General features: G+C 46.3%; 1 protein-coding gene across 1 annotated transcript; it reads left to right on the plus strand.

Annotated features, from left to right (window-relative positions):
* Positions 1-463: 463 nt before the first annotated feature.
* LOC122939909 (ADP-ribosylation factor 1-like) lies at positions 464-25746 on the plus strand. Its single transcript, XM_044296118.1, has 5 exons — positions 464-590; positions 20380-20556; positions 21215-21325; positions 22205-22329; positions 23591-25746. The coding sequence occupies exons 2-5, from the start codon at positions 20409-20411 to the stop codon at positions 23750-23752; spliced, it is 546 nt and encodes a 181-aa protein (XP_044152053.1). The 5' UTR covers positions 464-590; positions 20380-20408; the 3' UTR covers positions 23753-25746.
* The last annotated feature ends 1079 nt before the right edge of the window (positions 25747-26825 follow it).

The raw sequence follows: 26825 nt of genomic DNA on the forward strand, positions 1-26825 counted from the left end.
TCGAGCAGGGATAGCCTAACAATTCTCGGTGCCTGGACGGGTTGTCCTAAAGGAGCGTTAATAACGTTAGTAAGATGGCCGCACTTTAGCTTCGTGAGCAATGACGCAGGGAGCTTCTAATTAGTTCCGTAGTTTGCACGTGATTGCAGCACGCCTACAGCCTATGAATCAGAATTTGTAGTAGTGCGCCGTAAGGTCTTCGTGACGTCACTGGGCTCACGTGACATGAGAATCACGAGGCTTTGAAGCGGGAAGTAGCAGCTGATTAATATCTACATGCCTTGCGCTGTGGTAATAAAGATTAGTAATGTAATGTAAAGCTAGTAATATCTAACTATAACCATGGTGTTTAGGGTAAGGCGCCTGGTCAGTTTGGGAGTAAGGCTTCGCGTGTCACGTGTCCTCCTGACGTCACGCGGTCCGTACGGAGCATGGGACGTCGACATTACCGTGTGGGGATTGGCTGGCGGTTGAGCATGCGTAGTCTGGAGTAGTTCCGGCACTTCTTCCTTCGGTGACGTCAGCAATCGCCGCCATTTCGTGTGACCGATCGGTGGTGAGAGCAGGAAGTCGGTGAAGGAGAAGCTCTGGTAAGAGGGAGGTTGGAAAGGCCCGTGTTTTTCGTTTTTCCAGATGAATGTGTGGGTCAGTGAATGGTTTGTAGGTAGTGGGGTGCACGCATGTAGCGGGGGCTCGGTCCTTGCATTGCTCAGCATAATGCGGGTCTCATGTAATACTGCATTATTAATGTGGGGTGTCATAGGCTGAATTCGCCTTCAGGTGCTATGGTGACCAATACATAATACATTTCTCTTCTGACCATTGAAAAGCTGCTCTCCCAGGGGCCTGAATAGGCACATTAGATATGTGACCGGTGGCGCCTTCCCTGGGCTGTCACTGTATGGTAGCTTGCCTTTTTTGATGTCGCGAGATGGCATTTAAAGGGGTTGTCTTGTTTCAGCAGCAAACCGGACAACCCACAGGGTCAATCTGCTATAAAGAACCGGTAAGTCCTTACCTGACAAATCCTGGTTCCCTCATCTGCACCAGTGACATCACGTCACCTCTGCAACCAATCTGCGGCTGCAGCCGTCTAGTGATGTGGCATCACTGTGCGGCTGAGTATGGAGAAGACCGGGGTGACAGCGCAGGATCTGCCATGTAAGTACTTATTGCAGATTGATCCTTAGGGTTGTCCAATTCCTTTATAAAGGACATGGGTTGCTAGATGGCCGCTAGCACATCCGAACTCCCCAATCCCCATAGCTCTGTGTGCTTTTATTGTGTAAAAAAAATAATAATAATGATTTGATCCATATACAAATTAGCCTGAGATGTGCCCTGTACGTGAGATGAGGCCATTAAGACGACCAAGAAATAATTCCCTGGAATCAATGGGCAATTGCGCAATAGTTTTGGGTGTCCACTGACTTCCATGGGTTGGGAAGGGGAGTCAAGTCACTTAAAAGGGAACCTGTCACCGGGATTTGATGTATAGACCTGAGGACACGGGCTGCTAGATGGCCGCTAGCACATCCGCAATACTTAGTCCCCATCGCTCTGTGTGCTTTTATCGTGTAAAAAAACGATTTGATCAATATGCAAATTAACCTGAGATGTGTCCTGTACCTGAGATGAGCCCAGCATGATGGAGCCCAGCGCCCTCCTTGCTCCCCGACGTCAGAAAGCCATAGCGCCGTAATCTCGTGATGTGTGAGTTAGCGCATGTGTAGTTCCTTCCCTGAGGCTGATGCCAGCACAGAGACAGAGAAGGCACACTATGATGACACTGCGCATGCGCTAGCTCATGCATCTCAAGATCACGGCGCTCTGGCTTTCCGACGTCGGGGAGCAAGGAGGGCGCTGGGCTCTTTCATGCTGGGCTCAGGTACAGGACACATCTCAGGTTAATTTGCATATTGATCAAATCGTTTTTTTACACAATAAAAGCACACAGAGCGATGGGGACTAAGTATTGCGGATGTGCTAGCGGCCATCTAGCAGCCCGTGTCCTCAGGTCTATACATCAAATCCCGGTGACAGGTTCCCTTTTAAGTGACTTGACTCCCCTTCCCAACCCATGGAAGTCAGTGGACACCCAAAACCATTGCGCAATTGCCCATTGATTCCAGGGAATTATTTCTTGGTCGTCTAAGCATGCAAATATTGCAGCTGACCACTGCACTGGTGGCCTCCATGTCGTAGGACCCACGAGTCATCTAGATTTCGGGACGTCAGGCTGGCCTTTGTTTTGAGCTTCAACATAGCCATCGTATGTATGACCAGTGGAGGCAGAGCCTTACAAAATGCCAAAGACAGTGTGGTTACTGGGAAATGTGCCTGCACTGGTCATCATCTCGCATCTCTGAGGTGACTAAATGAAAAGCTATTTGTGTAATTGAGGCCTGAGTAATACGGTGATATGCCGATGGAGATTATCAAAACTGCCGCAAAGGAAAACTAGCCCATAGCAGCCAATCTGATGCCACCTTTTCATTTTTCAGAGCTCCTCTGGAAAATGAATGATGGAGTCTGATTGTTTGCCAGTTTTCCTTTTCACCAGTTTGATAAATCTTCACCATACTGTCCAGTAAAAATATATATAATTGGGGGGTGGAAAGACTTCTCCACGCAGCCCCATTTGGACACAAGTGTCTGTCACAGTCCCACAGTTACTGCCTACCCCATCTTAAACTGGGCTGGACAAATTCCAGTGAAGTAGCTAAAGGGGGAGACTTATTAGAACTCGTTCAACGAAAGAGTGGAGATTACACCTCATTTTTGGTAAAATGTAACCGCAACCTGATTGGTTGGCCTGTGGGACTAGTCCACTTTACCTTAGCAACGGTTTTGACACCTCTTCACTATGTCTACGGTGGTTGGGGGTTTCTTTCTGTTAGTGTCTGTGGAAGGTGTTATTGCCCATCTTTAAAAAAAAAATGAATTCCCCCGGTTCCTGGAGTGGTCTCCTGATGTCTACACTGACCTGTCCAGTCCTTCTACAACGTTTAGATGGAGAAGAGATGCTTGGTGGGGCTGTCGGGTAAAGCTGTCCACAGCCCATAATAGTATTACCTCCCCATCCCCCCTAATATAAGGAGTGTCCGATGCTTTAGATTAGCATGACAGAAATAGATGACCATTACTGCTCAGGTGACCTCAGTGTTGCCACCACCAACATAACTTGGGTATATGGAAAAGTAAAGCAAGCTCAGCAGTAAGTGTTATTCCCAGTGGTACATCATTTGCCCACCCTAGCCTTGCTCCTTTCACCCCTGGAAATTAGCAGATTCTGCCATGGGAAGCTGAGACCAATCGGACATATCTGACAGGCCAAAGGTAGTAGAACATGGTGGTCATTCATCTGTCTGGTGTCCTTCAGAATGAGTAGCTCTCTTCTGGCTCATAGGCAAAGGATTCCACTCTGTAATGTCCATATATCATAACAGGGTTTATGGACTTTTAGGCCCCTTTGATAAATGTGCTATAATACTACAGACATTGGCACCTTCATGACGTCCATCATTAAAGAGGACCTTTCACTACTGTACAAACTAAAAACTAACTATATCAGTGGGCAGAGCGGCGCCCAGGGGTCCCCCTGCACTTACTAGTATGCCTGGGCGCTGCTCCGTTCGCCCGGTATAGGCTCCGGTGTCTGCGCTCCCTCTGACTGATTTCTTGTAGGAGGCGTGTCCCTTGCTGTAGCGCTGGCCAATCGCAGCGCACAGCTCATAGCCTGGCTATGAGCTGTGCGCTGCGATTGGCCAGCAGTGCAGCAAGGGACACACCTCCTACAAAAAATTAGTCAGAGGGAGCGCAGACACCGGAGCCTATACCGGGCGAACGGAGCGGTGCCCAGGCATACTAGTAAGTGCAGGGGGTCCTCTTTAATGTCAGGATTGTCTTGCCTTGCTTCGAGTGAAATAGATAAGGCCACTTTCACACTTGCGTTGTGAGGGTCCGGCAAATACCGTACGAGTGACTGAACTGATACATCCTGAACGGATTGCTCTCCATTCAGAATGCATGGGGATTAAACTGATCAGTTCTTTTCCGGTATTGAGCCCCTAGGATGGAACTCTATGCCGGAAAAGATTAACGCTAGTATGAAAGTACCCTAAATGCTGTCAATCTGATGCTGCAATAGATTGGAGTCTAATCATACTGTATACTTAGATCTTTTAAAGGGATTCAGTCACCTCCCCTAACCCAAAATCGGATTTTAAAGCAGTCATGCAGCACAGCTTACCTTGATTAGGCTGTGCTCTTCTATCTTGTAATCCGTACAGTAGTTTATGTAAAAAAACGACTTTTATGGTTATGCAAATTAGCACTGAAGGTGCCCAGAGGGGCGTTTTGTTCCCCTTAGTGAGCCCAGTAACGCCCCTCTTACAGTGCCCAGCCCGCCTTCCTTGCGACTGTCTAACCGCCAACAGCCTCTCCTCCCCCCTCCTTCACGGCCGAACAAACTCTCGCACAGGCGCAGTACCCACTGAGGGCTGCGCCTGTGCGATCAGCAGGAGACTGAGGGCAGGAGCTTCATCCTCGTCACTGGGCATGCGCCGAGCCCAGTGACGTCCGATGCTCGCTCTTCCCTGCTGACTGAGGGAAGAGCGAGCATCGGACGTCACTGGGCTCGGCGCATGCCCAGTGACGAGGATGAAGCTCCTGCTGATCGCACAGGCGCAGCCCTCAGTGGGTACTGCGCCTGTGCGAGAGTTTTTTCGGCCGTGAAGGAGGGGGAGGAGAGGCTGTGGGCGGTTAGACAGTCGCAAGGAAGGCGGGCTGGGCACTGTAAGAGGGGCGTTACTGGGCTCACTAAGGGGAACAAAACGCCCCTCTGGGCACCTTCAGGGCTAATTTGCATAACCATATTTTTACATAAACTACTGGACGGATTACAAGATAGAAGAGCACAGCCTAATCAAGGTAAGCTGTGCTGCATGACTGCTTTAAAATCCGATTTTGGGTTAGGGGAGGTGACAGAATCCCTTTAAGTGTCCATTTGATTAGGGGACAGAACTTCCAGAACAGGTTCACATGTATGTTTGTGCCATATGCGATTAGGTGCATCTAAAGTCTACTTTCTATTTGGGGCAGCAATATATACCCATCTGGGCCATGGCTAGCGTGTTTTAGGCCTCATGGGGCTTTAGTTGGTCCCTTGCTGTGGAGACCATTGACTTTTCTCACACTACTTCAGAAGCTATAATCACAAATGTCCTTCAATAAAATGTGAAACCGCACACTGCAGAATCTCCACGTGTTCTACCAGACTTTGGACTTGAGTGCTTAAAGGGAGTCTGTCACCACAATTTGACATTATAGACCGCTTACATAGTTCTGTAGCAGAACTATACTTGAGTCAAATGGTACCTTTTTGTTGTGTTCTCTTGAAGTTCACCAGAGGCAAAAATGGACCTTTATTCATATGTAAATGAGGGCTCGCAAGTGCCCAGGGGCGATGTTCACTTTGTTGAAGCCCAGGCTGCTCTGCCTCTTTTGCTCATATCCCAGCCTCTGCCCGCCCTTCTCTTCCCTTGCGTCCTCCTTCTCTCCCAGCAAGATCCCGCGCCTGCACTTTCCCTCGCTGGGCCGGGGCATGCGCACTGCGATGACCATTGTGTGCACAGCATCACTGTAGCTACTGCGCATGCGCCGGCCAACAGCGCGAAACCAGCGCCAAGGAGGCGGACCAGAGGCGCAGTAGCTACAGTGATGCTGTGCCCACAATGGGCATCACAGGCGTGGGATCTCACTGGGAGAGGAGGAGGACGCAAGGGAAGAGAAGGGCGGGGATATAAGCAAAATAGGATGATCAGCCTGGGCTCCAACGAAGTGAACGTCGCCCCTCGGCACTTGCGAGCCCTCATTTACATACAAATAAAAGTCTGTTTTTGCCTCGGGTGAACTTCCCAAGAACACAACAAAGGTACAGTTCTGCTAGAGCGCTATGTAAGCGGTCTATAATGTCAAGTTGTGGTGACAGACTCCCTTTAAGTGTTAATTAACATAGAGTTAGCATTCAGAGGCTATTGATTATCTGGTCAGGTATTACCAGTCTTGTATTGAAAGTGTCTAGGATAACCCACATTTTTGCTGCTTGCATTTGCCCCTGAGGTCATCTTCACAGAAGCGGTCGAGTAAGGCTGCTATCACATTTGCGTTGTGCTGTCCGGTTTTGACATCTGGCACAGGCTCTCGAAATCGCAGCACAACCCTTGAGTTTGTCCCCATTCATTGTCAATGGGGACATAACTGAACAAACTGTAATGGTGTGCACCAGAATGCATTCTCTTCCGGTTTGTTGGGTTCCCATGCCGGACACAATTGCTGCAAGCAGCGGTTTTGTGTGCGGCTTGGAAAACTGAACACTCCAGATCCAAACCCCAAATCCAAGTCAGTAGTGCCAGATCAGGTTTTTCATTTTTGATGTAATACAACTGGATCTGTTCTGAACGGATGCAGTCGGTTGTATTTGTATAACGAAAGAGTTTTGCTGCGGTTTTGAGATCCCATGCCGGTTCTCAAAACCGTACAGCATGAACGCTTATGTGAAAGTAGCCTTAGGCAGGATTTCATGGTGACTGCTCACCTCCTTGTCACTCCTTTGCTTACATTTCAGCGGGCAGGTTGTGTCCACTCCTCCATGCTTCCAGACCCTATACACGTTGCATACATGTCAGCCCAATCCGCCAATCTTGACTGGAGTGGCTGGCCAGTGTGTGTCGGGGTCTTCCAACTACCTCTTGTCGGCAGGTATCCATGAGGGAAGAATGATTGGGCAATGTTGGAATTCAACATGTCCAATCCTTTGTTCAAACAGAGCATGCCCGGAGCCCAGTAGGGGGTCATATGCATAGTTTACTGGACACATTTTTTGTCTGTCAGCCATCTTAGGTGTACGTTCAACTATAAGGCTTCAGTGTTGGAGGGGATATAACCCAGTTGTAAACTTGACCTCATTGGGTGGAGACGGAGTTGCCATCAAATTGTAATAAAGTGGGACACCTTCATTGTTACCATTCCTTTGTGTCAATTTTGGTGGTCATTTTTATATGTTCCTATATATGTCTATCAAGCAGAACTTTCCTGTTGCAAGGTCAAACCTACAGTTTTGCCAATGTAGTAGAATGAATAGGTGGACCACGTAGGGCAGGGGTGTCAAACTCCTTTTCATGGAGGGCCACGTCAGCATTATGGTTTCCTTCAAAGGGCCGGCTTCCAGAAACCCAGCACCAGAGTCTGCAGTGTAGTCCTGTGTAACACCGCAGATAGCACAGTGATAACACTGAGTGCAGATAATGTAGTAATGTTACCAGCAGTCCTGTGTAACACCGCAGATAGCACAGTGATAACACTGAGTACAGATAATGTAGTAATGTTACCAGCAGTCCTGTGTAACACCGCAGATAGCACAGTGATAACACTGAGTGCAGATAATGTAGTAATGTTACCAGCAGTCCTGTGTAACACCGCAGATAGCACAGTGATAACGCTGAGTGCAGATAATGTAGTAATGTTACCAGCAGTCCTGTGTAACACCGCAGATAGCACAGTGATAACACTGAGTACAGATAATGTAGTAATGTTACCAGCAGTCCTGTGTAACACCGCAGATAGCACAGTGATAACACTGAGTGCAGATAATGTAGTAATGTTACCAGCAGTCCTGTGTAACACCGCAGATAGCACAGTGATAACACTGAGTGCAGATAATGTAGTAATGTTACCAGCAGTCCTGTGTAACACCGCAGATAGCACAGTGATAACACTGAGTACAGATAATGTAGTAATGTTACCAGCAGTCCTGTGTAACACCGCAGATAGCAGTGATAACACTGAGTACAGATAATGTAGTAATGTTACCAGCAGTCCTGTGTAACACCGCAGATAGCACAGTGATAACACTGAGTGCAGATAATGTAGTAATGTTACCAGCAGTCCTGTGTAACACCGCAGATAGCACAGTGATAACGCTGAGTGCAGATAATGTAGTAATGTTACCAGCAGTCCTGTGTAACACCGCAGATAGCACAGTGATAACGCTGAGTGCAGATAATGTAGTAATGTTACCAGCAGTCCTGTGTAACACCACAGATGGCACAGTGATAACACTGAGTGCAGATAATGTAGTAATGTTACCAGCAGTCCTGTGTAACACCGCAGATAGCACAGTGATAACGCTGAGTGCAGATAATGTAGTAATGTTACCAGCAGTCACGTGTAACACCGCAGATAGCACAGTGATAACGCTGAGTGCAGATAATGTAGTAATGTTACCAGCAGTCACGTGTAAGGCCTTATGCACACGAACGTATCTTCTTTCCGTGTCCGTCCTTTTTTTTTTTGGGCTGTATGAGGAACCATTAATTTCAATGACTGACCCCCTTTTTTCTTTGCAATTCATTTCAGTTGGTCCACAAAAAAAACTGAACGTACTCAGTGTGCATTCCGTTTCCGCATTTCCGTTCCCCCCAAAAATAGAACAAGTCCTATTATTATTGTCCGCATTACGGAAAAGGGGAGTACTGTTCTATTAGGGGCCAGCTGTTCCGTTCCGCAAAATACGGAATGCACACGGACGTCATCCATATTTTTGGCGGATCCGTTTTTTGCAGACCTGCATGAGGCCTTACACTTCAGATAGCACAGTGATAACTCTGAGTACAAATTTGATGTTGATGCTAGGTGCAGTCCTACAGAGCCAAAACCGTTTATATTTCTGCGGGGCAGGCTAGTGCACCTGTACTTATCTAGTCCACTTCCACAGACTCCAGAGATACACAGGGCAAAGGCCACAAGCACGTCACTTGCCCAGGTAGAGGGTGGGCTACTCCTGCGCTTTCCTCCCAGGCCTATGCAGACTGCAACACACAGAGGAGTAAATTTATCATGACAGGTGATTTCTGCGTCTGTTCTGATATCTCCTGCATTGTCAGAGGATGCACCACATTTAGGACGAGGCGCAGGCAGTCCACCCAAACAGAACTGACAGCGTAGGGCTGTTGTAGGTTTCTGGCTTCATTTGCACCAGAAAACTGTTGTGAATGAAGATAAATTTGTCTCGGCTGTTGGCCACGGCCCTTTCCCACCCTTGTCGCTCTCCTTTTGGAAAAGTGCAGAGGGCTGCGTAAAACCTCATAATTTTTTTTTTTAAACTGTCGAAAAATGCACCTTGCGCAAATATTGCACACTTTTCTGGTGCAAGGGAGAGGATAAATCTCCCCCAAAGTCTCTCCATGACATTGTGACATCATGTATGGCTGGCACCAACGCATCCTTGATGTATAAAGGAAACCCTCTGGGTATAGTGAATCACTGTTTCCAGAGGTCGTTTCCTGTCTTTCCACAATTTCAAACAGGCCACATAAAATGACATGGCGGGCCAGATTTGGTCTGGCGGCCTTGAGTTTGTCACAGACCAGCAAATGCTGTCATTATTGTCCACTCGCAAATCTTTATGGCCATACAATTGGTACTATCAGTTAGTGTGAGGTCCCCTGATATTCCAGTATGTAACCGAGGAACGTTCCTATCCTCTTTGTACATGTACACAATGCAGGCAGCACGGTATAGATCAAGGACTGCCCTCTGGACTCCTAAGCTTTCTAGGGCAGGGGTTGTGCAGTGCTTAGATAGGTCATCAATATCAGATCAGCTATTTGAAGGTCCTGAAGGCACTTGGGCGAGAGCCTCGCTCTCTTCATTGTTAACCTGCTCGCTGTCTAGATCGCGACGCAGTGTATTTACACCTTTCTCTCCTGTTCACTTGAATGAGCGAGGAAGGTGTAATTGCACTGCTCCACCAGTCCTGATGCCTCCATGTCAGCATCTCCCTACATTCTGCCTCTCTGATGGGTCTGTCCTCCTGGTGTTTCTCCTGCCTGACGTCTTGGTCATGTGCTCTCATGAATTGCTGATCACGTGTGGTGCATTCCAGGAAATGAGATTCAGGAAGGGCTATGGTGAGAGCAGGCCCTGCCAGCCTCTCAGGACAATCTGAACCTGGCTTTTATTGTTCTCTGTGCCCGGCATGATTGTGGCAGGGTCCTTAGAGGGAAATAACCACTTTGTGGCATCTGATATTGCTGATGAATCTTACGTCCTGGTTTTATGAGCCTGAAATGCTCTCGACATATGTGTCTGATGTATCCACAGGTCTCCATTCACCTAAGACCAAACGCATGCACCTTCAGAAACCATCTGGCCGGTGTATGGTGCGCTACATTTTTTTTTTCTTCTCTGTGGAATAGCGTGGTTGACATTCAGTAAAATTATTACGGGCGGTTTCATTCGAGCGATCTCTCGTCTGTGTTCCAACAGAGGAGTTTTTAGACAGACCGCACACAGTCATGTTTCCCGCATACCTATTCATTCTAATGAGTGAGTTTTGGGAGGGAAATCAGAGCTGAGTGCAGGTTGTGGTTTTCTCTGCACATACTGATTGTCTGTATGGACCAGTGACTTTAATGGGTCAGCGTTCAGTCTGAGTGATGTCCATTTTACACTCCGACAGCACCCGAATGTGAACATCATGTGTCTGAACGAATCCTAAACCTGTGGGCAGTGGCATACATTGGATCCTTTCATCAGGAAGTCCTCATGATGGATATCTCTTATGTGTACTGCAATTAGAGTGGGGACGTAATTTAGGCTGTATTGAGATTACCTGTGAGGTCTTTGTAGGAGGCACTCCTGGTGACCACCTGGCGGCCTCAGGCAAATGTCTCTGGTCTCCAGGTCCATGTCGAATGCCTGTGTGAATTGACTCGGAGGGTCTTTGTGCGGACTATTGTGCACAGTGACTGAGAATAACCTGCCTGAATCGGTCTTAAAGGGGTTCTCCAGGAATTAAAATAACGAAAATACTTAATTATTTTATAATAAATATACTCACAAATACCTTTCTTTAGATATAATGGCTCATTTTGTCTAGGGAGCAATCGTTAAGAAAAATGAAATGGCCGCTGTCCTATCGGCACACACAAAACCTGTCCTAATCGCACAGGAGGACAAGTTCCTTCACCACAATGAGCCATAGTTCTGCCTCATCCTCCTCTGTGCTCTACTTGTCAAGAATCATGATCCTGAATACAGGTTAATCTCTGTGGTAATGGAGAAGATGATGAGACATGAGAGGAGGGTGAGGTATGGCTAATGAGCAGCAGCACTTGTATGTAGTCTCCATTACCACACCCCCACGTTACCACAGTCGGCCCTGTCCGTCCTCGCTGTACTTCATGTCTCAGATTCAGCTAAAGTTCTTATCTCTATTCAGGATCATAATCCCTGACAAGTAGAGAGGAGCTCTTTACCCCAGTGTTGTAAAGGAACTTGTCCTGTGTGATCAGGACAGGTTTTGTGTGAACTAATAGGACGGTGGCCATTTTGTTTCCCCTGGTGATTGCTCCCCAGACAAAACGATCCATTATAAATAATGAAAGGTAATTGAGAATATATTTATAATAAAGTAATATTTAAAGGGGTTCTACAGTTTGTTTTAACTGATGATCTATCCTCTGGATAGATCAGCATCTGATCGGCAGGGGTCCGACACCCAGGACCCCCGCCGATCAGCTGTTTGAGATGGCAGCGCCGCGGCCTTCTCACCGTTTACCGCTGGCCCACTGACGTCACGACTAGTATCAACTGGCCTGGGCGGGGTTAAGCTCCAGTCAAGTGAATAGAACTTAGCCGCGCCCAGGCCAGTGATATTAGTCGTGACGTCACTGGGCCTGCAGTAAACAGTGAGAAGGCCGCAGGGGTCCTGGGTGTCGGAACCCCGCCAATCAGATGCTGATGATCTATCCAGAGGATAGATCATCAGTTAAAACGAACTACAGAACCCCTGAGGGGTTATACGTTCTAACTTTGAAAACGTTTAAAACACCAGAATGGGTAAAGTTCATAAATTTTTGCTGTAAATGTGCATAAAGGGGGTATAAAGATCTGACCTTATTGTCCATTATGCACGTTACTTGTGGCTATGCTGGAAACACATTTGTGCAGCCGTTTGGAAATCTTTAGAGGTACCCTTTAAGTTAAAGGAATCCCCCAGTGTGTCAAAAGCTGCCTGTGCTGTGCACAAAGACGTACACAGCTGGACACATAAGAGAGAACTTGAGTTAGTGTCCATCAGCACCAGATGTCAGGAGACATATTCATTAAGAGATTTTTTTATTTTTATTTGGGTTAACCCTTTAAAAATTGGGCATTTTTCTTTTATACTTGGTACAGTAGCTGATTCTGTTAGAGCTTGCGTTATGTGGATTACTATAGTATGTTAGTTTTAGGCTCAGTGAATGATTGTTCGGATGGCTCCCTGAATTAAAAGGGTTGTCTAGCCTTGGAGATGAGAACCCTTTTGGTACCGACCTGTGATCCTGAAGCCCGTGATCATTAAAAAAAAAAAAAAAAAAAAAAAAGCTCTCCTGTCCATGGTCCTGCTGCTGCTTGTGGTCCGCACAGGACCAGGAATGGTCTGGGTCCCATTACCGTGGCAGCCCAGCACAGGCGTCTGCAGTCTAAGCAGCTCACCCACTCCACTCCACAGCCGTGCAAGAAGACCCCGGACCAGTGAAGCAATTGTGAAAGAGCAAAAATCCAGCACGCAGGCCACGGATAAAATCCAATAAAACCGGAAGAGGTTGCGCAACATATCCCGGTCAGCCTATGGAGTTTTTTAAGGATTACAATAAAGAAATTGGATTTTATCCGTCACAGCAGTAATGTTGAAGCCGCCTGCTGAGGCCTGTGAGTAGCTGGAGCGGTACTGGGACCCATCCACTTCCTAGTCCTGCGGGCACAATAAGCATGCGGGAATGGAGCAGGACCATGGCCGTAAGTCTTCCTCGTTTTAATGTTCAGGGGCACAGGTCTGTTGACCGCTGATGTTGTGACTGGATACAGTGGTCTTGGCAGCCAGACGCTTCCTGGTCCTTGGGACCACGGACAGACGAGTCTTCCTTTTTATTTATTTTTTTACGTGCCGGAGCACAGGTCCGGATTAAAGTGGTTGTGGTCTCCAAGGCCAGACAACCCCTTTAATATTATGCGCCCAAGTATCACAGCGTAGCAAGGCAGCCATAGAAATGAATGGGGTTGCAGTGTGACTCACACATTAGCAATGACCTCAGAATCGCCCAAAAATCCAGCAGTGTGTGTCACACTGCGACCCCATTCATTTCTATGGTTGCACTGCTACACTATGATATTTGGGCGTGAGACATGTTGCACCCAAAATCTCTGTGTAGCCATACCAGGAAAGGGTTGTACAGCCAGAAAAACATGTCTGTAATCCTCCAGAACTGGCTCCACGCTCATCCACAGGTTGTCTGGTATTGCACTCCCACTTCATTGAGGTGAATACCACACACAAGCCATGGGCAGGAGAGGCACTGTTTTTGAAAGCTTTGTAGTCCTGTACAACCCCTGTGAAGGGACACGTCCATACATTTTATATATTTTTTTTGTATAAAAAATAAATAAAAATAAACAGTGAATGATTTTCTGCATATAGCTTCTTGTGGCTGAAGGGGGATGGGTGACTCAATGTAGAGCATCACACTGATAAGTGCACTTTTCTTCTGTGGACATCTAGGCCTAGATAGTGTTACCTCAATTCTACTGAACTACTATTTTATGAACAGATACCATCTTCCCCTCTCAGTAGCTGTAAACTGACAAGAGGTTACCTCAGCAACCCTTGTAGGCGCGGCAGCTGACTGCTTCAGAAGGATAATTTTTGTAGTTGATTTTTTTCATGGTACAGTACTGCTTAAATGAAACTGAAAACAGGCGCAAATTCTGGCGTGGGGGGGGGGGGGTTAGGAGGAAGTTTCCTATGAATATTTTTAATTTTAAAAAAAGTTACCCTTTCTGCCCGAAGTGTCCCTTTAAGACTTTGCAGGAGGGGTATTCGGTAGCGGTGGTGCAGCACTGTTAGGACCTCATGTACCGTCTGAGTGGAGAAATCTGAATGTCATCAGTTTGATACCTGTATGGTATAGAAATGCTCCCACATGTCGTACATCTTCATCATTGCCTCCTGCCCCCTCTTAGCTGAATCATCGATTAATGTGTTTTATAGGCAGTTTTTTCCATTTATTTTCTGGTGACGGCAGAAGTGTGTGGGCAAGAGCAGTGTCTCATCTGAGGGTAGAACTTCACAGATTCTTTCTTAAATGAAGTGGCTGTGGGACTTAGCCAGGCGATGCCTCTTTTACCCGTAAATCTGCGTGACCAGTTCCAATAGCCGTGTGAATGAAGGGGACGTCCGAGGTGATGAACTTGCCTTCATCAATAGACTGAGCCGATGCCTACAGGCTGGCTGACGTCGATTGTTCTTACATTTTTATAGTAGTCTGGTTAGTTTGACTGTAATGGATGGAGAAAGTCTGTATCAGATCTCCCATAAAAACAACTTATCCCCTATCTACTGGTCTGATTTCCGGACCCCTGCTGATCACAAGAACAGGGTCCCTCTGCTTCCTCTTGTATAGGGCTGCAGCGGTAATGTATGCGCCCTGCCCCTACATTCAACTCTGTGGGGCCACCAACTATAGCGTAGACTCCTTCCAATCAGACACTTGTCCCTAACCTGTGGATAGAAGATGAGTTGTTCTTGTGGGGCAACCCCTTTAAAGGGCTATTCCAGTTCTAAAGGGGTATGAACCATTTTCACCACAGGATAGATAACTGCTAGATTGCCGGGACCCCCACCGATAAGAGATTCCATGTCTCCCATTTAAGTGGAGCATAGCCTTCATTTCTATGGAGGCCTTGAAACTAGTCAAGCATGGGCCAGCATACTGGATGGATTGGGGTCCTCTGGCATCCACAGCTATTATGTCTGAAATGGCAATATTCCCTTTAGAGCAAGCCTCCCCCTGCCCAGGTCAGCTGCAAGGCTTTTAGGGACACAGGATGGTTGCTAGGAAGGTGCTGTGTGACAACGTGACTGGTTGTCAGACATGAGTCAGCAGTTCGTCTCCAAGCTGGATTGGCCGCGTGCTGACAGCAGAGAGGAGGAAAGCCGCTTATCAGCAGGCACACCACAATATCCTACCACATCAAGCTGCCGCATCAATGTCTGAAGATGAATTTAGTTGGAGAAACTCTTTAACTACAGACGGTCTCCTCCAACCCCTGCTATATACCCTAGTCCTCACTGTGTGATGTAACGTACAGCGGTGTGAATGCGTATAGTTTACATGACACCGCTGACCCTGGTTCTGATCCGTACCATTCTGTCTTCACATTCAGTGTGCCGTCTATGCTAATGGCAGTCGCCACACAGCACTGCTCTGTGCATTACGGATCATTGGGCCTCATGCCCCTAGCAGCCTCCTTTTCTAAAGGTCTCTTTAACCTGGAGATGGTCATTCTTGAGGACCCATGTTTGCCCAGCATACAAGGAACTATAGTGGAGTCGCATTGTCCTGTTTAGGGCTCATTCACACAGCCGTATTTACATGTCCGCAAAATTGCAGAACGTATCCATTCATTTCAATGGGGCTGCAAAATATGCCGAAAGCACACTGTGTGCTGTCCACATCTGTGCTTCTGTTCCACGGCCCCGCAATTGTGGACAAGAATAGACATTTCTATCATAGGGCAGACCCGTTCCACAAAATGTGTAACGCACATGGCCGTTATCTGTGTTTTGTGGATCCGCAAATTGCAGACCACAAAACGCATACTGTCATCTGAATGAGCCCTTAGTCTAAGTTCAGATGTGGCGGACATTTTCCACTGCCAAAACTGCATGCTGCATATGGACTAAAGGAGTTGTCCAACTTGGGCAGCCCCACTCGATGTGGTAAAATGACAAAAAAAAAACAACAATCCCCTGTGCCCTTTTCTCCCTTCCGCTTCCAGGGCTGAGGTCTGTATTCCTGGGGAGAACTCCTCTGTCGTATCGCATGCTAACCAACACGCGGTTACCGTAGAGGCCTGTCACCGGCTGCGGTGCCTTATGGTGGGTCTGTACCACGCGTGTACTATAGCAGTGTGTATCAGTCCGGTTAGACCTTCCCCGTAGCCAGCGGCAGAGCAATAAACCTCAGATGGAAGTCACCCAGTAGTTAGAAGCCATTAGCAAATTTCTAGGCAAATTAGCTGCTGCTTTCCTGGGATTCATTTGGCATTGAGTTAAATATTACCTCAGAGCATGAAATAAACTGCCTGCGCAAATAGTCTGCAGAGGAATGCTCTGCAGGTGAATGTGGTAGAAGACATGGACCATCCTGCCCGGCCCCTCGTATTCGTGTCTCTCCACTGTACACCAGCTTTATATTGCACCCCCCTCCTGTCAGCGAGGTACACTGTCAGATGTCTAAAGTTGCCATGACGACTGTTCCCACGTCTACTGAATCTTCTTGCCTATTAATGGACAGTGAAGGACACAGGCACTTGGCAGCAGAGCAAAGGCTGGATCTATTTGCAGAAAGGAGAATTATTTACGTATTATAAATTCAGAATCTTTTCCAGGGGTAAAAGTAATGAACATCCATATTGGGTCTTCTGCAAATTGCAGTGCACAGGCACCGTCCGTGTGGCCTGCGCTGTGGCTGCTGCAGATCCATTCAACTTGATTGGGTCAGTGATCCATCCGTACCGCAAAAAAAAAAAACCATAACCATAAGGGACACAGATATCTCAGATAATACTCCCAAGTTTTCACACCATTATACATCGTTGTCAGCTGTGTACCTAAAAAAACTGAACCCCTTCCCCCACTAGCGAAGAGACAGTTACTCTGAACCCCTGCAAGGGTATACATTTTCTTAATGTCTAAGATATCATGTCTATCTATACGAGTGTGGTCTGGACCCGTATGTCTCCAAATTCAAACATGGCTCCCATTTCTCCCTCTACGTCATTCTCCCCAAATCTATTGTTCCCTACGTTGGCTCTGAACACAAAGATTTGCTATCTAACCGCACCACTTGAGGTGCCCCCCCCCTCCCCCATCGCCAGGGGATTAGAGGCAGGCCGTGAGGAAGACACGCCAATCCTGGAAGAAACTCTCTTGTCCCATATTTTTGTAAACTTGGTGATACACTGCCTTTTGACATAGACCCCTTTTTCTAGTCGAAATATACCATCCATTCTATTCAGAAACTCTGCTAAAGTGGGGGGTTGTAAGCGAAGCCAGTGCTTAGCAATTAGTTTCCGGACCTGAAAAAGTAGGCGCTGTACACTCAAGCGCGTACAATGGTCCGTAATGTCTAATATCCCCATGCCATAGGACCAGGCAGAACCCCTACATGATACGCGTCCTTGATACTTTGTAGTACGCGCGTGTAGAAATTCGAAAGCTCCGCGCATTCCCATGTGCACTAGAGATGCAGGGCCCACCCCACATCTTGAGCAGGAGGCGTCTGCTCTAACCCCAATTTTAAACCTAAAGGATGGGGTCCGGTATACGCGGTGAACGAGTAATGGTTGAGACATACGCTGGCCTTCACTGACTGCCTCAGTGCCAATACTGCCCTCCATTGATCCACCGATATAGGGCCAACATCCTTCTCCCATCTTATGTCTAACCGGCAGAGATTAGTCTCCCACAGACTTCATAAAAAGATTCCTATATATTAGGGCTCATGCACACGAACGTATTTTATTTCCGCATTTTTTTTTTTTTTTTTTTGCGGGCCGTATGCGGAACCATTCACTTAATTGGGTCTGTAGAAATTACAGGAGTTACTGTGTGTGCATTCAGTTTCCATTTGTCCGCATGGCCGTTCCGCAAAAAAGTTGTGCATGTCCTATTGTCTGCAAATCACGGTCCGAGGCCCCATTCAAGTCAGTGGGTCCGCAAAATAAAACAGAACGCACACTGAACACATACGTATTTTGCGGATCCATACTGTAAAAATGATATGCCCAGCCCATATTGCTCATGTGTTTGTGATAGATTACTGTTTCTGTATATGATCCGCAAAAAAACAGATCAAATACGGAAACCATACGGATATGTTTTGTGCAATAATGGAATGGAAGAGGACTTAAATCAGAGGGAAAAAAACCTCAGATACTGAACAATGGATCTGGGAAAAACAGACCGCAAAACAACGGTTGTGTGCATGAGCCCTTAACGAGATTAGCCCTCTCAAAGAGCGCCGAGTGAGAATCTGCTGCATCAGAGGGGCTATTACACAGGAAACTGATGTAGATTTTGCTTGCGCCTGAAGTGCGTGTCTTACTTGTAGAAATTGAAAGAAGGCAGTATGCGGAAGGGCAAACTCATCCCTAAATTGTTCAAAAGATTTAAACACGCCATTCTTCTACAGTTGATATAAGAACACCACTCCTTTCTCTTCTCACGCAGAATATTTCAGGCAGCTGGGGATTCCTCCATTAAGGAGTAACCTGGGTGAAGCCTATTACGGACCGCAGATCTCGACACTTGCGCCACCCCTTACATATTAGGTTAAGTGTAGTGGATCCGGCAACCTGAACAGAGAGACCATCTTATTCCAGTAAGGTTATAGGGAACTCATGTTTTATAATGTGTGCTGACGCATTGTCCCCAGGGACCCGTCCCCCTCAATTGTTGTAACTGGGAAGAGATTAAGTAGAGCCAGGGTTTGGGAATAGATGGACCTCCTGAATCCTTCCCCCTCTGCAGAGTGTCCAACTTTATCCTAGCCATTTTTTACGCCAGATCAAGCTTCTGAATAAATCTTGTATTTTAAAGATCCATTGCGGGATCCATACTGGGGAGTTATGCAATACATACATTAGTTTTGGCATAAGTTTCATTTTAAGGAGATTGCTTCTGTCATTGGAAGTTTATTCACTTTTTTTTCAGACATAGTACTCAGGAGCGGATCTATATTATTTTTCCTGTAGTGTCCTATATTCAGTGAAATCATATTGCCTAAGTATTTGTAACTTACAGATGGGTGGACAGCAGGGAGAGACCAGCAGGAATCTGATCCAGCGGAAATAAAATAGATTTAGGCCAGACCGATCTCCAAAATCGTGTACAAGGGACATTATTGGGCCCACTGATCCCTCCACATCCCTTATGTATATAAGCGTGTCATCTGCATATAGTTCACCTCACATTTTGACTTATCGTGCCAACGAGGCATTGAATGTGATGTGAGCAGATATAAATACAGGTAAATGCACTGAGGCCACATTTAAAAGGAACCCATCATCAACGTTACGCTGACCTCACTAAGGGCAGCATAAAATAGTGACAGAAATGCTGATCTCAGCGGTGTGTCACTCATGAGCTAAAAGTAAGTGGTTGCCGAGAACCAGCATCATAATCATTGCAACCAAGGCCTGGAAAAGAGTCACATCTACCTGAGAAGAGTCCTGGTTATACATAATCTCCTGCTCTCGCCCACCTGCTGATGATTGGCAGTTCTCTCCTAGAGAGAAAGGGAGAAAACCAGGTAGAAGCCTGTCAGTCATCAGCAGGTGGCAGGAGAGCAGGAATTCATTAATAACCAGGACTCTTCTCAGGAGGCCGGGACTCTTTTCCAGGCCCAGTCTGCAATGATTGTGATGTTGGTTCTCGGCAACCACTTTTAACTTATAAATGACAGACGGCTAAAATCAACTCGCCTGTCTCTACTTTATACTGCTGTTAGTATGGACAGCACAAAGCTGATGACAGGTTCCCTTTTAAAGTGAAATGGCACACTGCCATAAAAAAATGGGCACACATTGGGTTTTAAAGGGAACCTGTCACTGGGATTTTGTGTATAGAGCTGAGGACATGGGTTGCTAGATGGCCGATAGCACATCCACAATACCCAGTCCCCATAGCTCTGTGTGCTTTTATTGTGTAAAAAAAAACAAACGGATTTGATACATATGCAAATTAGGCCTCATGCACACGACCGTGCTGCTTTTTGCGGTCCGCAAAAAACGGAAGGCGCCCGTGTTGCCTTCCGCAATTTGCGGAACGGGTGCCGGCAATATAAATGCCTATTCTTGTCTGCAAATCGCGGACAAGAATAGGACATGTTATATTTTTTTTTTTTTTTGCGGGGCTGCGGAACGGAGCCACTGATGCGGGCAGCACACGGAGGGCTGTCCGCAAAACAACGGCCGTGTGCATCATGAGGCCTTAACCTGAGATGAGTCCTGTCCCTGACTTCTCACGTACAGGACAGGTTAATTTGCATATGTATCAAATCGTTTTCTTTACACAATAAAAGCACACAGAGCTATGAGGACTGGATATTGCGGATGTGCTAGCGGCCATCTAGCAACCCATGTCCTCTGCTCTATACACAAAATCCTGGTGACAGGTTCCCTTTAAATCCCCTCCACTCAACAGTTCTATGTAAAGTTTTCTTATTTTTGCTAATTCATGCTCTAATTCTCAAATCTTATCTTTACCAGGTGAAGAGGACAAACACACAAACACTACAATGGGGAACATGTTTGCAAACCTTTTTAAAGGCCTATTTGGCAAGAAAGAGATGAGAATTCTTATGGTGGGCCTAGATGCTGCCGGAAAAACTACAATCCTTTATAAGCTGAAGCTGGGAGAGATTGTGACTACTATTCCTACAATAGGTACACACATGTCTTCTCTTCAGCATTATGGGGGAAATGAATGTAAAAAAGACACAATGTGTTTTTCAGACCATAATCAACCTTGCCTATCCCCTGCTCTGCTGTTCGGATGTTGGTCCACTCTCCGCTGCTCTAAGGCTTGCTCGGCCGTTCACTGGAGGAACAGTGAGCCACTTCTGCTATTGATTAGCTGAGTGGGCTTTAACTGGTATTTCCAGTGTGTCCAGCCGGACAGGAAGAGCAGCAGAGACTGGACCAGTGTTAGAATGGCAGCAGGGGGTTGATGAGTGTGGTTAATTTTTAATCCTTTTGTGGCTGACTTAAAGGAAAAAAGTCCTTGGGAAAAAAAAAATTCGTCTAGTTTCACACTAGCATTAGACATCTCTGGCAGGCTGTTCCAGTAGGGAGCACCTGGCCGAAGGTGTCTGGATCTGACATTGCCAGGCACTACCTGATACCCATTTGCCCCATTAACTTTAATGGGGACCGGCCAAGATCCAGCACCAATCGCCATTATAGTTAACAGGGCCGAACGGCAACACGGTAGCTTCTGGAAATACAGAGAGGTAAGGCAGGCTGTCCCCTGCCGGATACAAAAGCACTAGTGTGAAGATGTAGATGTAAGAGGCTCACTCCTAACACTTCTATCTCTTTTCAGGTTTTAATGTGGAGACTGTAGAATACAAGAACATCAGCTTCACTGTTTGGGATGTTGGTGGCCAGGACAAAATCAGACCATTGTGGCGCCATTACTTCCAGAACACTCAGGGTATGTATTTTTTCGGCACCAGACCTGTCCACAGGTAGGTTGTGGTAGGTTGAGCATGTGTGGTGCAGCCTTCCTGTGTTTGGTTTCAGTCCATAGTAGTCCAAGTTTCCCGTTTATGACGCTGCTGCAAATTAAGCAGACGGCAGGATACGTAATGGCCGTCATGACACCAAACTTCCTTCTGCTAAGCGCCTGGAAATGGTCCGGACAGGGATGTGTAATGAAGTTGCCACCTGTGTGTGTATGGTGGCTAATGAATCTGTGGGAGCTGCTCATGCTTGTTGGTGGATCAAACTTTATTTTTTATTTATTTTTTACTTTTTTAATAACTATTAGCCTCCTTAAGGGCTAGAACCCTTGTCATATTCACCCTAATAGAGCTCTATTAGGGTGAATAGGACTTTACACTCTCCCTGCTGCCCTGTGCTTTGTACACACAGCAGGGAGCTGACCATGGCAGCCAGCCTCTGATCAGCCGCAGCCCCTCAACTGAGGGGTTAATTGCGGCGGATCGCAGCGTGCAGTCATAGGGGCCGGGATATGGCCTGCACATGAACGCTACGTTGGTATTCAGGCATTTATTGGTGGCGCAGTGGCCACAGTCCTGTTCTTATTAGTGGCCAGCGGCAGCTGCGCACAGTGGGGAGGGAGGGACTCCCTCCTTCTCCACTGTGTCTGCTCAGGAGAACATGGTGCGCGCCGAGAGCGCGATCATTCACTACCGCTCCGTGGTCATATCGCGGTCCGGCGATATGCACAAAATCCATATCGTGGCACAAATTTATATTGCATATTGCCCATCCCTAGTTGGCACTATAAATTTGATTAAAAGTCTTCCACTTAAATTGTTAGTAATTTAGACTCTTCTTTTGTACACAGGACTCATCTTTGTGGTTGACAGTAATGACCGAGAGCGAGTCAATGAAGCAAGGGAGGAATTGACAAGGATGCTGGCAGAGGACGAGCTGCGGGATGCAGTGCTACTAGTATTTGCTAACAAACAGGTAATCTACATACAAATACATACTGTATATTTCTAAGCTCTACTAGTAATTTGATGCAGATTAGGATCTCGGGAAACATGATGATTAGTGGAGGAAGTTATCTTATGCGATTTCTACTTTGTTAAAGGGGTTGTCGGAGTTAAATTAAAAACTCAAGCAGCCCCTGTAATTGATCTAAAATAACAAAACAATAAGTACCTACCCCCATTCTCCTCTGCTTCTTTCTGCACTGCACTCCAGTCCTTCCTGCTGCTGTTTTATTTTCCTGGGTGCATCGGTGACGTTCCACGCACACAGGTCACCGCTGCAGCTAGTCACTGGCCTCAGCAGTGATGTCCCATGTACTGCTGAGACCATGCATGCGTAGAACATGACCACTGCAGCCATGAAGATAGCAGTGGGGAGGAGTGTAGCGCATTGCTGGGAGTAAATAAATAAGTATTGATTCTTTAGTTATTTTACACCATTTACAGGGTTTGTCTGAGTCCTTCTTTAACCCCCGATAACTCCTTTAAAGGGAACATGACATCTCGTTTGTGTTTGAAACTGCCCACCGTACCATCATCTTGTTATGGTGGTCCAGAAATTACTCTTGCTTACTTTGAGTGACTTGTAAATCCACACACAATGCATTTTTATTCTTGTTCTTGCTCTATGTAAATTAGCTTGTAGATGTCAAGGAAGCTGGCACAAATCTCCTAAGTCAGGGTTTCCCCACCCACACATCTTCCACTGCAGTTTAATTTGATGTTCTCCAGACCAGGGCATGTCATCCACTACTCTCATGAGATTCTGCACAGACTCCATTTACTTTCGGCACATGCCCCCTGGTTTCAGCTCTTCACTGCACATGCACTGAAGGTGAACAGACTCTGCGCAGAATGGATGTTCCCTGGCCTGGCGAAAGTCAATCAAGCTACAGCAGGGAAAGCCTGACTTCCAGGAGGTTTGTGCCAGCCTCCTCAACTTAAAGAAGTGAATTTACAAACAACAAGAAAAATAAGTGCATTTTATGCGGATTTACAAGTTACTCAAAGGAATCTAGAGTCCCTTCTGGACCACCATAGCCAGATAAAGGTCCTGCGGGCAGTTTTGAACACCTAAACGAGATGTCAGGTTCCCTTTCACTATTCCATTAAGGTGAGCTCACTCACAACCCCAGAAGTATTTTTGCTAAATTGCTGTTGAAGCAATTCGCTATACACGGAACCGCAGTGAAGTGACTAGTGTGACTAGCTTAACCGAATTCTTGTATTTGTAGGACCTCCCAAATGCAATGAATGCAGCAGAAATCACAGACAAATTGGGCCTCCACTCCCTACGTCAGAGGAATTGGTACATTCAAGCAACCTGTGCAACCAGTGGGGATGGTCTGTATGAAGGCTTGGACTGGCTGTCCAATCAGCTGAAGAACCAGAAGTGATCCCACCCTGAGTGAACACCATCCCTCCCTCCGCCCCCTCTTCCGCCTAACTCCCATCCTGTTCAGCATCTTGGCAGGGCTTGGCCAATGCCTCTGCTGCCTCCCAGGCGGGCATGTCATCTCCGCGCACATCTGTGTCGTGTGTCTGTCTGCACGCCTGTGCGAGTGGGAGCAGCAATCTCACACTGTGCCTTATACATGCTTAGCAGTATTAATCCCCCTCTGAATAAAACACTACCCTCCACATAATCAGCCTGCGCATCTCTTTCCACCCCCTTGTTTGTGACACCGACAGGCTTTATGATCGGCAGCAGGTAGATAGACTATCCCTTGTCTAAACTGTAATGCTATTGGGTGGCCATACATTTATATATATATATATATATATATATATATATATATATATATATATATATATATATATATATATATATATATATATATATTCTGTAAGGAGAGGTACTTGGAGTGTGACTATGGCTGATCCATGTCCTGTCTCCTTTAGTATTGGGTTATATAGTATACACTCAATCAGATCTGAGGATTCAATTAGAAGACATCATCTTATGTTGGAGCCTTTAGTTTCTGAGGAGATTGCGAGCTCTGACGTTCCTGAGCTAAAGGATAGATTGTAGTGTGTATTATAGGATTATGGTGAGGGTTGTAATCTTAATAGAACAGCGAATAGTCCACTCATTGGTGACGTGATTATCCTTTTTCTCTTCTTTTTTTTTCTCTCTCCCTCCTGACATTCGGTTAATTTATGGAGACTGGACACATACGCATCCATTAAATGACCACACTGGAGAGATGTTACAGGGCAGAGGAGAATGCATATATTGGCACAGGGCTGGCATTTCTGGGTGACCTGTGAATCATATCTATTCTAAATACCTCAACCCATTCCCACAGCCATTTCATGCAATGGCCAGTTTGTAATTTGAGTCCCCCTCCCCTTGTACTGACATGCATGTAACATCACCAGCCTGGCTCGCTGAGGCTCCTGAGATGTCTGCTCCCACTCCTAGAATTTTTATATATTTTTTTTTTCCTTATTATTTTGGGGTATCAAGTGCGATATTCCGTACCTTGAAGGAAGTCTGTACAGTAATAATTTTATTCTTATTTCCTAACGTCACTTACTCATCCACTCTCATCCTTCTCCTAATCCCTGGCCCCTTGTCTAATTGTCTGCTAGACCAGCGTTTGGTTGTGTAAGAACCAAGGTGCAGAGGGAGGTGAGGGCTATAGACACGAAAGGGAACATTTCTTGCAAACACTGCAAGTGACTAGGCTTTTAAACTGGCAAAAATCGTTCTCTGGGTCCGCCTGTTGCGGTCATGGACCCAGCCATACAGAATAGACCACAAGGACAGTGAGAGTTGCCTCACCCGGATGTATTCTGAATGTAGGAGGAGACCTTTAAATTATATGACTATAAAATGTAATAAGTACACAGAGTAGTATTAAATAAATATGACTCGATCAAAGGAAATAAGAGATGATCCTGTACTTTGTATCCTATCTTTCCGTACCCATATGGAGGATACTCACCAGCAATGTGACTCCCAAATTAGAATTTCCTTGTCTCCTGCAGCGCCACCTTCTGGCCACTTGCTGGGAGCTAGTTAACTGTATTGCACGTGTGAAGGACTTGGCAGCACACGGCGGGATTGCATCCTATTTTAATCTGCGTCTAAATCTTTTGGGTTTCTGTTTATTTTGTGGGGAATGGGGTGTAGCTCTTAACAATTTTAAATAGCGCTATATACTTCAGTCTGTAAATGAGACCGTTTTCATATCGTGCATAAATGGCATCGGAGCTTTAAAGCAACTATTTTCTTTTCCTGTATAAAACCGATACAAAAGCGTGAACTATGTGATGTACAATTGGACCGAAATTGAGTTTCTTTTTTTTTTCTTTTTGTTTATTTTCTAACCATGTTGTAATTTGTCTGAATTACTCTATATTAAAAGAGTTCTGTATTAAATGATATTGTGGTATTGTTCTTTTCGGCGATCTGTATGGGAACAGTCTGGTTAGTTGTGTTATGGATTTGTCCTAAATGTCTGATTTCCCCCGCCCCACCCCCCCTTCCCAATGAGTCGGTTCTATATCCAGGGGTAGGTTGAATGGAGATTTAGGCTACTTTCACACTGGCATTTTTGTTTCCGTTTGTGAGATCCGTTCAGAGCTCTCACGAGGTCCAAAACGGATCAGTTTTGCCCTAATGTATTCTGAATGGATAAGGATACGTTCAGAATTCATCAGTTCAGTCTCCATTCTGCTCTGTAAAGGGACACAAAAACGCTGTCCGCCTGACTATACTGAGGCAAACAGATCTGTCCTGACACACAATGTAATTCAATGGAGATGGATCCATTTTCACTGGCACAATAGAAAACTGACCGTCCCCCATTGACTTTCAATGGTGTTCAAGACAGATCTGTTTTGGCTATGTTACAGATAATACAAACGAATCCGTTCTGAACAGATGCATGTGGTTGTATTATCTGAACAGAAACGTTTGTGCAGATCCATGACTTATCCGCACCAAACGTGAGTGTGAAAGTAGCCGGATCTAGCAGAGGGCCGGCCGGATCTGGCGGAGGCGGCGCTGAGGTGAGAAAGGCGGCGATTGACTGGGAAGGAGGCGCTGGGCACCAGACGGCAGTGCACCCTGTATTAACTGACGTCCCCCTTGGGAATCTTGGGTAGGCGATTGACCGGTTATAAAAACCTGTTTTTATGTGCTAATAGAGCCACAGGCAGATTTAATAAGGACCGTTTCGGATTCATATTATTTGTTCAATCATTTTATTAAGGTTGAAAATGTAACATGTGCAAGTACATTGTGGAAATCCTACCACACTTAACAATATTAGGGCCACACACCCTGACTAAAGATACCAGCACAAATTACTAAGCCCCCGGCACAGAATATTTCCCAAAAACCTGTGCAAAGACATGTAAACAAGACAGACGGGTTAGACAAACTCATACGGCACACACGCGACACATAAGGGTAAAGACAAACAACAAGGTATCCCCCGTGAAATCGGACACAGTCAT

This window comes from Bufo gargarizans, chromosome 6, assembly GCF_014858855.1.
Source record: "Bufo gargarizans isolate SCDJY-AF-19 chromosome 6, ASM1485885v1, whole genome shotgun sequence".
NCBI classification, from domain to species: Eukaryota; Metazoa; Chordata; class Amphibia; order Anura; family Bufonidae; genus Bufo; species Bufo gargarizans.

Bases quoted from the DNA above. Each gene is read 5' to 3' on its own strand.
- LOC122939909 (XM_044296118.1), top strand. From the start codon at position 20,409: ATGGGGAACATGTTTGCAAACCTTTTTAAAGGCCTATTTGGCAAGAAA. The intron at 21,326-22,204 runs GTATGTATTTTT...TTTTGTACACAG, and splicing joins TTACTTCCAGAACACTCAGG to GACTCATCTTTGTGGTTGAC. The intron at 22,330-23,590 runs GTAATCTACATA...TTGTATTTGTAG, and splicing joins TAGTATTTGCTAACAAACAG to GACCTCCCAAATGCAATGAA.